Source organism: Mobula hypostoma (genome assembly GCF_963921235.1).
Source record: "Mobula hypostoma chromosome Y unlocalized genomic scaffold, sMobHyp1.1 SUPER_Y_unloc_2, whole genome shotgun sequence".
Classification (NCBI taxonomy): domain Eukaryota; kingdom Metazoa; phylum Chordata; class Chondrichthyes; order Myliobatiformes; family Myliobatidae; genus Mobula; species Mobula hypostoma.
In genome coordinates this window covers 436,982-453,011 of record NW_026948172.1, presented here as the reverse complement: position 1 = coordinate 453,011, position 16,030 = coordinate 436,982, and the positions used below count along the sequence as shown (strand labels likewise).

General features: G+C 44.7%; 1 protein-coding gene across 1 annotated transcript in view; it reads right to left on the bottom strand.

The window, feature by feature from the left end:
* The window catches only part of LOC134341432 (importin subunit beta-1-like), a gene marked incomplete at its 3' end in the record, with an annotated part of 85,285 nt that overhangs the window by 7,050 nt on the left and 62,205 nt on the right, over positions 1-16,030 (bottom strand). The window contains exons 13-18 of the mRNA XM_063039285.1: positions 15,571-15,718; positions 14,762-14,833; positions 13,421-13,565; positions 2,841-2,923; positions 2,484-2,591; positions 1,990-2,133 (exon numbers count right to left, since the gene is read on the bottom strand). Of these exons, the coding sequence (XP_062895355.1) occupies positions 1,990-2,133; positions 2,484-2,591; positions 2,841-2,923; positions 13,421-13,565; positions 14,762-14,833; positions 15,571-15,718 (700 nt within the window). The remainder of the gene's footprint in view (positions 1-1,989; positions 2,134-2,483; positions 2,592-2,840; positions 2,924-13,420; positions 13,566-14,761; positions 14,834-15,570; positions 15,719-16,030) is intronic.

Here is a 16,030-nt window from a genome sequence, read left to right as displayed (position 1 = left end):
AGTAACATTAGCAAATTTGCCGATGACACAAAACTGGGTGGCAGTGTGAAATGTGAGGAGGATGTTATGAGAATGCAGGGTGACTTGGACAGGCTGGGTGAGTGGGCAGATGCATGGCAGGTGCAGTTTAAAGTGGATAAATGTGAGGTTATCTAGTTTGGTGGTAAGAACGGGAAGGCAGATTATTATCTAAATGGAGTCAAGTTAGGAAAAGGGGAAGCACAACGAGATCTAGGTGTTCTTGTACATCAGTCACTGAAAGCAAGCATGCAAGTACAGCAGGCAGTGAAGAAAGCTAATGGCATGCTGGCCTTCATAACAAGGGGAATTGAGTATAAGAGCAAAGAGGTCCTTCTGCAGCTGTACAGGGCCCTGGTGAGACCACACCTGGAGTACTGTGTGCAGTTTTGGTCTCCAAATTTGAGGAAGGACATTCTTGCTATTGAGGGAGTGCAGAGTAGGTTCACAAGGTTAATTCCCGGAATGGTGGGACTGTCCATATGTCGAAAGATTGGAGCGACTGGGCTTGTATACTCTGGAATTTAGAAGGCTGAGAGGGGATCTTATTGAAACATATAAGATTATTAAGGGATTGGACACGCTGCAGACAGGAAGCATGTTCCCGCTGATGGGTGAGTCCAGAACCAGAGGCCACGGTTTAAGAATAAGGGGTAGGTCATTTAGAACGGAGTTGAGGAAAAGCTTTTTCACCCAGGGAGTGGTGGATATATGGAATGCTCTGCTCCAGAAGGCTGTGGAGGACAAATCTCTGGATGCTTTCAAGAAAGAGATGGATAGAGCTCTTAAAGATAGCGGAATTAAAGGTTATGGGGATAAGGCAGGTAAAGGGTACTGATTGTGGATGATCAGCCATGATCACAGTAAATGGCGGTGCTGGCTTGAAGGGCCAAATGGCCTACTCCTGCACCTATTGTCTGTAGTAATGGTAGTGCAGTGATTAGTATAATGCGAGTGTAGTGCTAGGAAACCATAAGACCCAGGAGCATAATGAGGCCACTGAGTATGTCCATCATTACATGATGTTTGATTTACCATCCCTCTCAACTCTATTCTCCTACCTTCTCTCCCCATGGCATCAATGATGTTGATTGATCAAGAACCTAGCAAACTCCACCTTAAATACACCCCATTACCTGGCCTGCACAGCCATTTGTAGCAATGGATTTCACAGATTCACCGCCACCTGGCTAAAGAAATATCTCTTCAACTCCTGTTTTATATAGGCATTCTTCAATTTTGAGTCTGTGCTCTCTGTTCCTAGACTCTTCCACTATAGGAAACATCTTTTCCACATCCAGTCAATTCAGACATTTCAATATATGATAGATTTCATCCTGCATGAGGCCTAAGACCCTCTGCTTTTTCAATTTTCTCATTTACAAAATAGTCCACACCTTTACTCCTTCTGCCAAAGTGCATGAATATGCACTTCTACATTATGTTTCATGACACTTTGCCAATTCCCCCTATCTGTTTAAGTCCTTCTGCAGACTTAACGCCTGTCCGTCTACCTTTATATTGTCCACAAACTTGGGCACAAAGCCATCAATTCCTTCAGCTAATCAGGGTTCAATTCCAGCTGGAATTTGTACTTTCTCCTAGTGACTGTATGGTTTTACTCTGGGTGCTCCAGTTTCTTCACTAATCACAAAGACGTTCAGGTTGGTAGGATAATTAGTCACACAAGTGTAACTGAGTGACATGGGTTCACTGGGCTGAAAGGACCTATTACCTGCTGGATCGCTAAATATAAATTAATGAACAAGGTTTAAGATCAATTAAAAACCCATTTAAAAAGTTCAATGTAAAACTTGTACAGGTCGAACACAGGTTCAAAATTACCACCCAACTTAAAAGTTTTAAGATGCTCTTGCTAAGAGGTCCCTCTAATTTGCACTTGGGATGAAACACTAACTTCAAAAACCAGAATCAGAAGATGACTTTACAATGTTTTCATGTTATACTCACTTTGTCTACCTGGGCCTGGGAAGCCTGCTGAAGGGTGTCCAGGACAATATCTAGATACTTCTTAAATTCTCCTGCAATAGCAAGGGCAATATCCCCAAACACAGATAAAATCTGTGGCTTCACAGACCGGTGAACATTTTCATTCTGGAAAGGAAGGGAAAATGGAAATCTATTGCTGCATAGTCATAGTCATACTTTATTGATCCCGGGGGAAATTGGTTTTCGCTACAGTTGCACCATAAATAATTAAATAGTAACAAAACCATAATTAAATAGTAATATGTAAATAATGCCAGGAAATAAGTCCAGGACCAGCCTACTGGCTCAGGGTGTGTGACCCTCCAACGGAGGAGTTGTAAAGTTTGATGGCCACAGGCAGGAATGACTGTTCAAAACTCAAATCCATTTTAAAGTAGTGCTCAAACCATACATTTAAATACTTTACATATGCACAGTCTTCAGGTAAAGTCTTTAATTAGATTCCATAGACTTACCCCCAGATTTTCCAACAAGAGCTGCATCATTTCATCACAGAAAGGTAGCATATTAGATTGCAGCGCTCTGCACAAATCACCGACCAGGCCTACTGCTGCAAGACAAACCTTCAACAAAAATAACCAAGTTTGAAAACACTTGAGCTAACAGCTTTATCATATCAGATCCTAGTCAATAATTGTTTGTCTTAACAACTGGAATAAAGTAGGCAGTTCTACTGGTGCCTTCGTGATCCATGCTGTTGCATAGCCAATGAAATGTTATGAAGATCATTTTCAGATGGGATATTTGGTTAATGTTTTCCATCGACCTAACAAATAGTATCTTCCCAATAGAAAGAGGCATCCAATACCTACCTGATACTCCGCAAAATTCTTCAGTCCAATCCCTAGATATGGCTTAAAGGCATCCATGTACTTCAAAAACTCTGATCCCAGCACTAAAAGAAAGTGGAAGTCTAATGTATAATTTTCTACTGCTTGGAAAGGTAGTAACATTTTTTTCAAAAAGGTTATCTGAGCACTGTTAACATGCAGACTTCCTACATTTCTGCAGATAAGCTTACTGAATTAACATCAGGAATAATCAAAGAATTTGGTATCAAATCTCAATGAAAGTTGTTAGACCACTTATCTCCAAGTGGACAATTAATAACTTTTTTTAAAATATGAGTTTATACAAACCAAACTTCTGTGAAATAGTTAAGATAAACTTTCCTCACCTGAGCAAAAGCATTTGCTATGGCTGTAACCTTCAGACAAGCCTGGTAAGTGTATCGTGAGGGAAAATGGTGAGATAAAACTCAGTGAATACACAAGTTGAAGGAAAAAAGGCCTGGTAGCAATCTGGTAGTTCGTGCTCAAGTTACAAAGCACGTGCCAGCTTGCGTGCCTTCCCCTCCCCTACAATCTTATTCTGGCTTCTTTACCCTTCCTTTCCATCCAGATTCGAAGCAAGAAGGCTGCTAGAGGAATGGCTAAGGATTTTCGGAGCAAAGGCACTTTACTACTCAGGGTAAAGAGAGGCAAGACTGCACAGGTGCGTGATGTCAGCCAGTAGAGCGGGAAAAGATAAAAAAAAGACCACCAAATCCAGCGGGTAGCGGAGTGATAGGGCTTTGGCTCAACAGGCTTAGGCGGTAACGGGATGAGGCTGGGTAGGTTTTCCTGTGTTAGGTGTCAGATGTGGGAATTCCGGGAGTCTCCCAGCCTCCCGAATGGCCATATCTGCACCCGGTGTGTCAAGCTGCAGTTCCTAAGGGACTGTGTTAGGGAACTGGAGATGCAGATCTGACCTTCGTCTGGTCAGGGAGAGTCACACTGGGGCCACGGGAGACAGATAAGTTGGTCACAGTAATAAAGAGGGAAGGGGAAGAGTCAGATACTAGAGAGTACCCCTGTGGCTGTAGCCCTGAACAATAGGTACTCCTGTTTTGACAGGTCCTGCATCGAATCTGCCAAGAGACTCGTATAAGGTAGGACAATTATTTGAAAATTGGACAGGTCACAGATGACATGGTGCTCGAGCAGGCAGCCTTTCAACCAGCTGTGACAGCACAAAAAGCTGAGTTATTTGCCCTCACTCATGCCTGCATCCTCACCACCAACAAACATGCAAACACCTACACTGATGCTCGATACGCCTTCGGGGTAGCTCATGACTACGGAATGCTTTGGGAATGCCGGGGTTTCCTCACCTCCTCAGGACATCCTATTAGCAATGCTACGTTTGTACAGGCTCTGCTCACTGCCTTGCAGCTTCCAAAAACATTGGCCATTATCAAATGTCCTCCTCCCCTGAAGCTTCTTGGCCACACCTACGTGTGCCCTGCTCCCAAGTGGCTATCACTTGGTACTGTATTCGCCAAGGGAGACTTCCTAGGTAATAGCACTTGTATCACCCACACCACTGCTGAACCACCTCGGTCCTTTGAATAGCCCCTATTGGGTTTGTGGGGATAAAGCCTCCTTGTGGCTACCCGGGGAAGTGACCAACAGGTGGGACCTGCAGCCACCCCAGAAGAAATGGAGCAGGTGCTGTTTTCTAGTTTACCTAGTCCCCAACCTAAGGGTAGTGCCCGAGTTGTGGAATTACCCCCACTGGCAGAGGCAGAGACGGGGAATCACAGAGTCAGAGAGATTCTGGATGATTGCCTTCCTATTCTATAGCACGCCTAGGAACTCCCGAGAAATCATTAAGTTGGCAGCTGCCCTGGAGGAATTGTCAAATTAAACTGCCAGCGCTCTGGTAGACACCCAGACTCAGGTGGCTGAGGTGACCACGGAAATGTTAGCCATCCCTCAAACAGTCCTACAAAATCGTATGGCTTTATATTTTATCCTAGCTGAGAAAGGGGGAACCTGTACTATCACTGGTACAGAATGCTGCACCTATATCCCTGATGAGTCTACTAGCATTACGTCCCTCTCCCAGCACATTCCCAAGGATTTTGACAACATTAAGAAAGTAGGGCAAGATTTACATGGGTTTACAGAGGGGTCATTCGAAGACCTGTTCGGTAACATGTGGAGCATGATATTGCATTATGGCCTAATAGTTGTACTTATCATTGTTATAATCACTGTTGTACACTGCTTTTACCCACTGATAACTCAATGCTGTACTCGGTTGCTTCCTCTTTAAAAAAGTATTGGTTTGTTGATCATGTAAATCAGTAGTCCCCAACCACCTGTCTGCAGACCGGTACCGAACCGCAAAGCATGTGCTACTGGGCCGCGAGAAAACGATATGATTTGGTGATATGAGTCAGCTGCACCTTTACTCATTCCCTGTCACGCATACTGTTGAACACATGCGAGGTCATTACCCACGCAAGGTCATCAGTCGGTCATTAACCTACAAGGACTCGATGAGTAAAAAACAAACGTCACTTGAGAGTTTCTTTGGAAGAGGTGGTAGGGGACATAAAAGGCCTAACAATGATGATAGCGTGAGAAAACTGGGGCCAAGACTGCAAAAAGCTTCCTTCAACAGAAAACACGAGTCGTACATAAAATATGGCTTTATTGCGACCGGTGACTCACACGCTCCAAGCTCCCTGTGTGTGATATGTGGGGACAAGCTGTCTAGTGAGGCATTGAAGCCCTCAAAACTGCTTTGGCACCTTGAGTCGAAGCACCCTGCACTTAAAGACAAACCCGTTGAGTGTTCTGAGCGGAAGAAAAACGTGAGCAAGCGGGACAGAAGCAAGAGCTGAGAGCCACCATCTCCACAAATGCTGCTGCTCTGAGAGCGTCGTAGTTATACTTAGTGGCTAGCCGTATTGCTAAGGCTAGGAAGTCTTTCACTGTTGGTAAAGAATTGATTCTGTCTGCTGCCAAGGCCATGTGCAGTGAACTGCTGGGAGAAGCTGCAGCTAACAAGATGGCACAGGTTTCTCTTACAGTTTCACGGAGAATCGATGACATAGCAGAGGACATCGAAGCACAGCTGTTGAAATGGCTTAATGAGTCACCATGGTATGCTATCCAGGTGAACAAGTCAATGGATGTCGACAAAAAGGCAATACTGCTGGTTTATGTGCCATATATATTTCAGGCGATGTGCACAAGGACATGTTGCGTACACTGCTGCTGCCAACTAACACAACTGGGGCAGAACTATTCAAGTCTTTGAATGACTACATGTCAGGCAAACTGGACTGCTCATTCTGTGTTGGAATAAGCACAGACAGGGCTTGCAGCTATGACTGGACGGCTGTCTGGTTTCACTACCGAGTCAAACAGGTTGCTCCTGAATGCCAGTCTACACATGTCATACACAGGGAAATGCTGGCTAGCCGAAAAATGTCACCTGATCTTAACAACAAATTCAGTGATGTTGTTGGAGTTATCAATCTTGTTGAAGCTACAGAGATTTCACCACAGGAGCCCGTGCAGCTGAAGTCAGGCGCATCATCCAGGCGCAACGAAAGTGTGCTGTGCACAAGGCCCGAGCAGCTCCCACTGCCACAACAGCACCCACCCACTTGTGTCCCACATGTGGGCCGGCCTTCAAGGCCTGGATTGGCTTCATCAGTCACCTCCGGACCCACAGCCACCAATCTCCCATTTGACTTTGAAGCCATGGTCATCTTCGACTACGAAGGACGAACAACAACAACAAACAATCTTGTTGAAGCTACAGAGATTTCTTTCAGGGAAAAAAATCACCACTGGTAGCATACTTCCGTGATTCAGTGATGAGGACTGGATAGCAAAACTCGCTTATCTCTGCGACATCTTCAACCTGCTCAATGAACTCAATTTGTCACTTCAGGGGAGAATGACAACTATCTTCAAGTTGGCAGATAAAATGTCTGCTTTCAAAGCCAATTTGGAACTCTGGGGACAGCGAGTGGACAGGAGCATATTTGACATGATCCCAACATTAGCTGGAATTTTGAGACTGAGGCTGCACCGTCTTTCTCATAGCTGGTGCGTGATCACCTATCTTCGCTGTCGACAGAATTGGAGCATTACTTCCCAACCACAAGTGACCCAAGACGCGCAAAGGAATGGGTCCATGACCCATTTGTGAATGTCCCCAATGAATCATCCATGTCAGCACGGGAAGAAGATCAACTCCTCGAGCTTGCAAATGACGGTGGGCTGACAAGTATGTTTAACATAACATCTCTGGCGGCATTCTGGATCAAAGTCAAGGCTGAATATCCTGAGATAGTCACGAAAGCACTGAAAATGTTGCTTCCATTTCCAACATCATATCTCTGCAAAGTGGGGTTTCTGCAATGAATGCAACGAAAACTAAATTGCAGAATAGACTGGACACAAGGAACCCCCTTCGAGTATCGCTGTCCCCCATCACCCCTCGATAGGACTGTCTTGTTGCAGTAAAACAAGCCCAGGGCTCCCACTGATTCAACGATATTGGTGCGTTGCAATGATTTTATATATTCATACGAGGAAAATATACGCTGTGTGTTTAATATCCAAATGTTACTTAAAATGTTATGATGCTATTGACTTATAAGTGACTTATCACTATATTCATGCGAGGAAAACATGCTCTGTGTGTTTAATATTACATTTGTTAGATAAACCCTTTCAGAAACAAAATTGAGTTTATTAGCCACTTATAAGTGACTTATAGTTGACTTATCACCTATATTCCAGTCATGATTAACAACCACCCACCCCGCTGGCCAGTCTGCGGTGCAAAAATGGTTGGGGACCCCCGATGTAATGATCAAAAAGAGAGAATGATAAAGTATCTCAAGGGTTAACATGGTTGATTAAACATAGCAGCCTGTTTTTCTGCAAAAAACTGCTGATGATCAACAGATGAGCTAATCTTGATGTTCAGTGCTGAGCCATATTTCTTCTTGCAGTTAGACAGTTAGTGCTTCAAGGTCTTTGACTCTTTGTGCAGTCATGGACATAGATAAGATCGCCTCCAGCCTGTCCTGTGTGGGGTACCTGAGCCACTATATCTATCCTGCAAGAGGAACTCCCGAGCAGATTGAGCACCTAACCAAAGTGCCCCAGAGTCTTTGAATAAAGGGTTTATACTGTTACGAGAATACACATAAAATTAAGATGTTTGCTGGCCTGGGCTAGCATCAGTGGCATCAGCAGTTGGTCTGCCACCTGCCCTCAGGGGAAGGAGAGATAAGGAACAATGGAGCAGCGTCTGGAGATGTGTAATGAAGGGATGTGGGAGAGAAAGCTGTCTGGAGCGGCTCCCCCCTTTGAACCCTGAACTGTTTGAAGTGATGGACAGGCGATACCCCAGCAGGGGGATAAAAAGGGACAGGTTCGCTAAGACAGACACACACGCCACCCGAGGTAACGAGACCCTGGAAGCGGTGCGCCTCTCACGAGTGGTGAGAAGTATCGGACAACGCACAGGGTGGAAAGGTACGATCAGCGGGAACCCGGTGTGTGTCCGCCCTTGCCTGGGTGCCGGGTTCACTGCAGAGGATCGACCGCATCTGGAGGAGGGGTCACAGTCGGTGACCTCAGGTGACATCACCAAGGACCCGCCCAAAAGCTGTTTGTGAGCCATCTCGCTGGTCTGTGAGCCATCTTGCTGGTCTGTGAGTGAAGCCGTTCTGAATGATGAGTTGTTCCTATTCTATCTCTCTCTTCCCCCACGTTGTCCACCGCCATGGCAACGATTACTGCGAACTGAACTACTAAACTGGACTGAACTTTGAGTCATTTTGAAATTGGTCATTTACCCCTAGACAACGATAGAGCTTGATTGATGCTGTTATCTTAATTCTGTGCACATGTGTGTTTATCATCACTGAACTGTTGCATTTATTATCCTTTCGATTACTGTGTTGCTTGTTTCTTTAATAAAACTTTCTTAGTTCTAGTACTCCAGACTCCAACTGAGTGATCCATTTCTGCTGGTTTGGCAACCCAGTTACGGGGTACGTAACATAAGTGGGGTTCTCGTCCGCGATTTTGAACGCTAAATTTGGGACGGAGTAAATTGATTGGGTTAAAATTCCCGAAAGAAAGAAAAGACAAACAGCAGAAATGGAGGTTGAGGAATTTATAAAGGCGCCGACCTTGGAGGCATTAGAGGATGCCAGGAAATCGGAATTGATAGCTGTGGCAAAACGGGTGAATCTTGCTAAGGTGAAGTCGACAATGAGGAGAGAGGAGATACACAGAGCTATTGTAGAGCACTATGTATCTAAAGGTGTGTTTCCCCAAGGTGAGCTGGGGGAGGTGTCTATTGAAAAACCTGCTGGAGACGCGGTACAGGTACAGCTTGAAAAACTGAGACTCGAGCACGAGTTCCGGGTACGGCAGTTAGAAAGGCAGGAGAAAGAGAGAGAGTTAGAAAGGCAGGAGAAAGAGAGAGAGTTAGAAAGGCAGGAGAAAGAGAGAGAGTTAGAAAGGCAGGAGAAAGAGAGAGAGTTAGAAAGGCAGGAGAAAGAGAGAGAGCTAGAAAGGAAGGAGAGGGACAGACAGTTGGAGAGAGAAGAGAGAGAGAGGGACAGACAGTTGGAGAGAGAAGAGAGAGAAAGGGACAGACAGTTGGAGAGAGAGGAGAAACAGAGGGAAAGGGAATTTGAGCTGGAGAAGTTAAAGATAAGGGCCGAGCAGGGGCTCGTGCCGAACCAAGGTGGAGGGTTCCGGGCGACCCAGGAGGTTAGGCTGGTTCCCCCATTTGACGATACCGATGTGGATCGGTACTTTCTCCATTTCGAAAAAGTGGCCATAAGTCAGGAATGGCCGAGGGATAAGTGGGTTGTCTTACTTCAGAGTGTACTGAAAGGGAAAGCCCAACAAGCTTACTCCGCTTTATCCGCGGAAGATGCCCAGAAGTATGAGGTGGTGAAGGAGGCCATCCTCAGGATTTATGAGTTGGTCCCGGAGGCATACCGGCAGAGGTTCCGGAATGCGAGGAAGCGGTGGGACCGCACGTATTTGGAGTTTGCTCGTGAGATGCAAACATATTGTGAGCGTTGGTGCGCCTCGAAAGGGGTAGAGGGGGATTATGACAGACTGCTGCAGCTGATTCTGATTGAGCAGTTTAAAGGTTGTGTCCCTGAGGGTATGAGACCCTACCTCGATGAGAAAGAGGCAGCCACGTTAGCCGCAACTGCTAAGTTAGCGGATGAGTATGCGTTGACGCATAAAATGAAGGTTGCCCCGAGTAAAGGCTACCAGAAGGGTAGTCAGGACGGCGGGGAGAGTCCGCCGGAAAAGTCAGAAAGTAAGCCGGGGACTAGTGAAAAGGATAAGGTAGACCAGGAGCAGCCTGGTAGGAAGTCTCCTGGGGTCGTCTGTTATAATTGTGGGAAAGTCGGACACTTTGCGTCCAGGTGCTTTGCCCCAAGGAAGGAGACGGGGAAAGGAAAAGCGGAAATTTTGAATGGCTGTATCGAGCTGTTAAGCGAACCGCTAGGGAAGGACAGGTCTGAAAAAGTCCAGGAAGGTTTATCTCGGCCGGACTGGTGTCAATGAAAAAGAGGTTAAAACCAGTTCCAGTGCGGATCTGGAGAGACACGGGAGCGTGTCAGTCACTAATACTAAAGAGTGTATTAGAGTTTAGCTCAGAGACCCAGACTGGGGAGGTAGAGGTCAAAGGTGTTGGGGAAGGGACAGAGTCAGTCCCTTTGCACCAGATACATTTACAGAGCAACCTGGTCTCTGGACTAGTCACGATCGGGGTGAGGTCCGAATTACCGATGAAAGACGTGGAAGTCTTGCTCGGTAATGACATCGCCGGAGGAATCGTGTTCCCAGTCGTGAGATTGACGGGTCAGCCTGCCAGCATGGAGGCCCCGCCCGCGATGGTGAATTTGGCTGAAACATTTCTGCCAACCTTGTATGAGACAGGGTGTAGTGAGATAAGAGGTAGTGAGGGAGCTGGGACGGACGTAGCAGTAGCCAGGAAAGAATTTGTGCAGACGCAGGAGCGAGGCGAGGGGCTGATGGGTTTTGCAGAGACCGCTCTCTCTGACACAGCCTTGACAAGCTATTGTGCGGATGAGGAAGTGCTAAGGAAGAAAGGGAAATCAAGTACAGCATCCGCAGATGAGGAGTGGGGGGTGGTGCAAAAGAGTTATGGGGATGAGGTTTTTAACATGGCCCACGAGGTACCCCCCGGTGGACATTTTGCGGTGCTGGAGGAAACAGTTGGTGGAATCATGAAAGAGAGTTACCGGCTGCCCAGGGGGAAAAATGTTATTGATCATGACCGACGCGAACTGAGACGGTCACCGGCTTTTGATATGCTAACAAACCTAGTCGGTGTTAGCGTGGAAATCAATGAAGCTAGGGGCCCCCTGCTAAGAGGAAAAAACCATTTTGAAAAGATTAGGATGGGATCGGTCAGATGGGAGAAGGCTATTGTTTTGGCCAGGTCTACTGATAAGGTCTCTCCCTTAATCCCCGAAGGAGTAATTAAACGACTCGCACCCATGTGTTTGATTGTCCCGAGGAAATGCAAAGAACTGGGACGTTGGGGTATGTCTGTTACAATAGGGCGGCCAAGTAAACAACACCCATATTTTTTGAGTAATTCAGTGACTAAAGGGCTGATGAACACAGAGGTGTGTATTGGCAATTTAACACGGCTGTCTAAAGCCAGTTTGATAGTGAACCTTGAAAAAAATGAATTCGGCCACACGAGAGTCACTTACCTGGGAATTGTGGTGACACAGGGGCAGCTGGCAGTGATGCAAGCTACAGTGCAGGCTATCGCTGACCTCCCAACCCCGACAGACAAGAGGGCCCTCAGAAGGCTTTTGGAGATGGTGGGGTACTGCAGGAAGTTTTGCAATAACTCTGCGGTCAATACCCGTCCCCCTCCTACTAAGCCCTTGCGAGAGAAAACTGAGTCGGAATGGGACGACCCTTGTTGTTGTGGTCTGGGACAAAAAACCAAATGAGAGGTTACATTGGTCGCAATTCATCAGTGTTTTTGGCCACTATGAAGTTTGCTGAGTTGGAGCCTGGTCTAAGGGATTATTAATAACACGTGTAAAAGGAACAGAAAATGTGATGACTGTCTGTCAAGGTGTTGACAGCTTCAAATTCTCTGTATTAGCTAAATAACTGTTAAAGATGTATATTGTGTATGTATCAGATAATGTAGTCATGTTTGTAATTTTTACCTCCCGGTAAAAATCCTTAAAGGGGGGAAGTGTTACGAGAATACACATAAAATTAAGATGTTTGCTGGCCTGGGCTAGCATCAGTGGCATCAGCAGTTGGTCTGCCACCTGCCCTCAGGGGAAGGAGAGATAAGGAACAATGGAGCAGCGTCTGGAGATGTGTAATGAAGGGATGTGGGAGAGAAAGCTGTCTGGAGCGGCTCCCCCTTTGAACCCTGAACTGTTTGAAGTGATGGACAGGCGATACCCCAGCAGGGGGATAAAAAGGGACAGGTTCGCTAAGACAGACACACACGCCACCCGAGGTAACGAGACCCTGGAAGCGGTGCGCCTCTCACGAGTCGGGAAGTATTGGACAACGAACAGGGTGGAAAAGTACGATCAGCGGGAACCCGGTGTGTGTCCGCCCTTGCCTGGGTGCCGAGTTCACTGCAGAGGATCGACCGCATCTGGAGGAGGGGTCACAGTCGGTGACCTCAGGTGACATCACCAAGGACCCGCCCAAAAGCTGTTTGTGAGCCATCTCGCTGGTCTGTGAGCCATCTTGCTGGTCTGTGAGCCATCTTGCTGGTCTGTGAGTGAAGCCGTTCTGAATGATGAGTTGTTCCTATTCTATCTCTCTCTTCTCCCACATTGTCCACCGCCATGGCAACGATTACTGCGAACTGAACTACTAACTGGACTGAACTTTGAGTCATTTTGAAATTGGTCATTTACCCCTAGACAACGATAGAGCTTGATTGATGCTGTTATCTTACTTCTGTGCACATGTGTGTTTATCATCACTGAACTGTTGCATTTATTATCCTTTCGATTACTGTGTTGCTTGTTTCTTTAATAAAACTTTCTTAGTTCTAGTACTCCAGACTCCAACTGAGTGATCCATTTCTGCTGGTTTGGCAACCCAGTTATGGGGTACGTAACAATACTTACACAGTCGATTAGTGACTTTATCCAATTTTGGCTTCCACAGACTACCCCAAGTATCCAAGCTTTACTATCAATTATTTAACCATCTATTTTTAATCATCTAAATTAGTGACCAGAATTCGAGGGGGGAATGGAAATAGCAACTATCAAAATCTGCTCCCTGATATACAGAAAAAAAGATATGATGAAGAGGATATCCAGACTCTATAATGGGATATAAGCATACATGCTGTGGATTGAGAAAAGACCATGACAAATATAATTCGACTTTATTCAAACGGACATATACTCATCACTATCAAGAATCATGATTATTTAACACAAATCTGAATGTTTGTTGGCAGATGAAGTAAACCATCTGAAAGCCTTTACTTCATCCTCCCTCCTTAAATTGAGACGTACCTTCAACAAGGGTGCTAACAGCCATGAGAGCATCTTCCTGCACTCCCCCAGAACCAGCAGTGCTCTGAAACATCCTCAGCAACGAAGCCATCACCACATCCGAAATCTGCAGTGCATCCTGATGCTGGACCTTCCTTAGAACATTCTAAGAGCCAGAAAGAAAAACGTCATAAAGAGGAAATAATACCAATAATTTTTTTTAAATCGCACACTGTATCAGGTAAATACATTTGTGTGGTACATGAATTGTCATCAAAAAAGGTGTTCAGAGTAGCAAAAAAATGTAATTCTGTAACTCTGCCATAAAAAGTCCCAAGCCAAATCATGAAAGGGAGAGGATTGAGCATGGGGCTAGAAACCCCATCCTGTAAAACACAGTGCTACAGAAAAGCCAATAGTAACTCCAAAGACTTCATCCCTCAGAGAGAAAGGATCTTCAAAGACGAGCTACATCTGAGGCAACTTGAAAGACTGACCTAAGTTTTAAGGGAATTGGGAGACATAAGAAATGATTCTCTGATTCTGGTAAACAGCAGGTTAATATTAACTGACTGAGAAAAAAAACTGCCTTCAGTAGGTTAACTCTCACAGCTGTACCTCTGAGAAAGACCAGCAGGCAGTATTTACATAGGTTTACATACGAAGTCACATCACTGATCTATGTTCCCACCTTTGTCTTTTCAAATTTTACTGATAAGGCAAAAATTTGTCTGTAATTAAAACCCGTGATATAGTGTACCCTCTTATCTAATTAATTAAGTTTTGCTGTAACTGACTTGGTGGGAATATCCATGAAACTGACTGTCCTTTGTTTCACGCTGTCAGGGAGATGAGAAAGTTTCTCTCTCTGATGATCAGCTCCGAGTTTTTTTTCTCGCCGGCTCAGCTTGAAGAAATAAACTGGTGAAAAGGATAAAGTAAAGACTTGTGTATGGTGTGGTTAATTTGGTCCAGCAAATTTAAGTTTACAGACCCAGGACAGAGTACTCTGGCGGGTTGCTATCAGTAACCCATGGCCTGTAAGAGTGATGGGCTTTAAGTAACTCTGTAATTTCAGACGTTCAAAGATCTGCCCTGCAATTAATTTAGTTGAGTTCTCAACCTGAGGTCCATGGACCCCTCAGTTAATGGCAGGAATCCACGACATAAAAAAGGTTGGGAATCCCCCATCTACATAAAAGTTTTGCATCAGCTAACTTATTTTGGCACACTTCAGTAAGTCAAATTAAATGTATGCCGAAGGTTATGTTTGGCCTCAAAGTTCTGAGCATGGTAATAAACATCACTGGGTTAAAGGATAATTATTACCTTATCATCCAAATTATGTGGAATGATAGTTACCTGTAGGGTAGCGCACAAGAGAGACTGAAGATCATTGTACTGAATTCTGTCTGAGGTACTCTGAATGTGAGACTGAAAGAAACAAAACCGCATTCAGCAATAACTTTAAATATTTTAATAGAAAGTTTATCTGAATTCAAAGTATAAATGGATATTATTAGTTCACGGTCACTAAGATCCCTCAAAGTCATGTGGCATCTCAAATTATCCACTACCTAATAGGTGAAAACAACAACAGGACTGTTTCTGCAAGACAAATGGACAATATACTGACTTTGGCAACATCTACATGTCTGGTTTGGTTTTCAAGTAGTACTACTGATAGGAGATTCATTGCATTTGACCAGCTTCCTTTTCAAAGTTGCACTGCCTATGGATGTTTTCACTGGTGCTACGTCACTTCATGACAGCATTTTAAAGCACAGGTGTGAATTTGTTAAATGGGATAACATTGAATTGCACCTGCATTTCGATAATAATCACAAGAATTAAAGAACTTCTGCCAAAGGCACAAAGCTCTTTGTGAGAGAAATTAGACAAAATAGAAGCACAACTAAATATGCAACTTTGGGTATAATACTATTCTGCCAACACTTAGTCAACAAACTTTCAGCAACGTTTAAAGTATAACGCTCTGCTGCTCATTATTTTCGAGTCTTTAAAATTAAAATTGGTCAAGAGGATCAATGACAGAAACAGCCCAAGGAAGTCTAAACCACCCGCATCACAATTCGACTTACATTTAAAAATGTGGCATTATTTTCTTCAAGTTAAGAAATATATCACCACAGATGCACCAATATACAGACCTCCATTTGCAATACTTGTTGTAGCCTTTCCATGATAACCAGAGTTGTTTTCTGCACAGCTGGATAGCAGTCCTTGGCACTGTTCTTGACAATCTCCATCAATGCCTCATAGGCAGCACTCCTCAAATTATTCTGATGTCCATCAGGCCTAAAGAGCATTAAACTTAGTTATAGAGTGTGCACCAGCTATCAGTGACAAATTACCCTTTGAACACAAACACACTCAACTGACAAGCTTTACAGACTGTACACTTTAAGCAGCCACAAGTGCATGCATCTGACGCTAGACAGAAACTTGTTCAGCAACTATCTCCTATCTCAATTAAATGGCACAATGTCCCAAATAAACAAAAGAAATCCCAACTATTTTCCTGATTAGTTTTAAGAGTTGTTCCAAATAAATGGCAGTTCCAATTAACCAGAATCCACTATGTTTCTTAATCTCTCACATGAACAAATT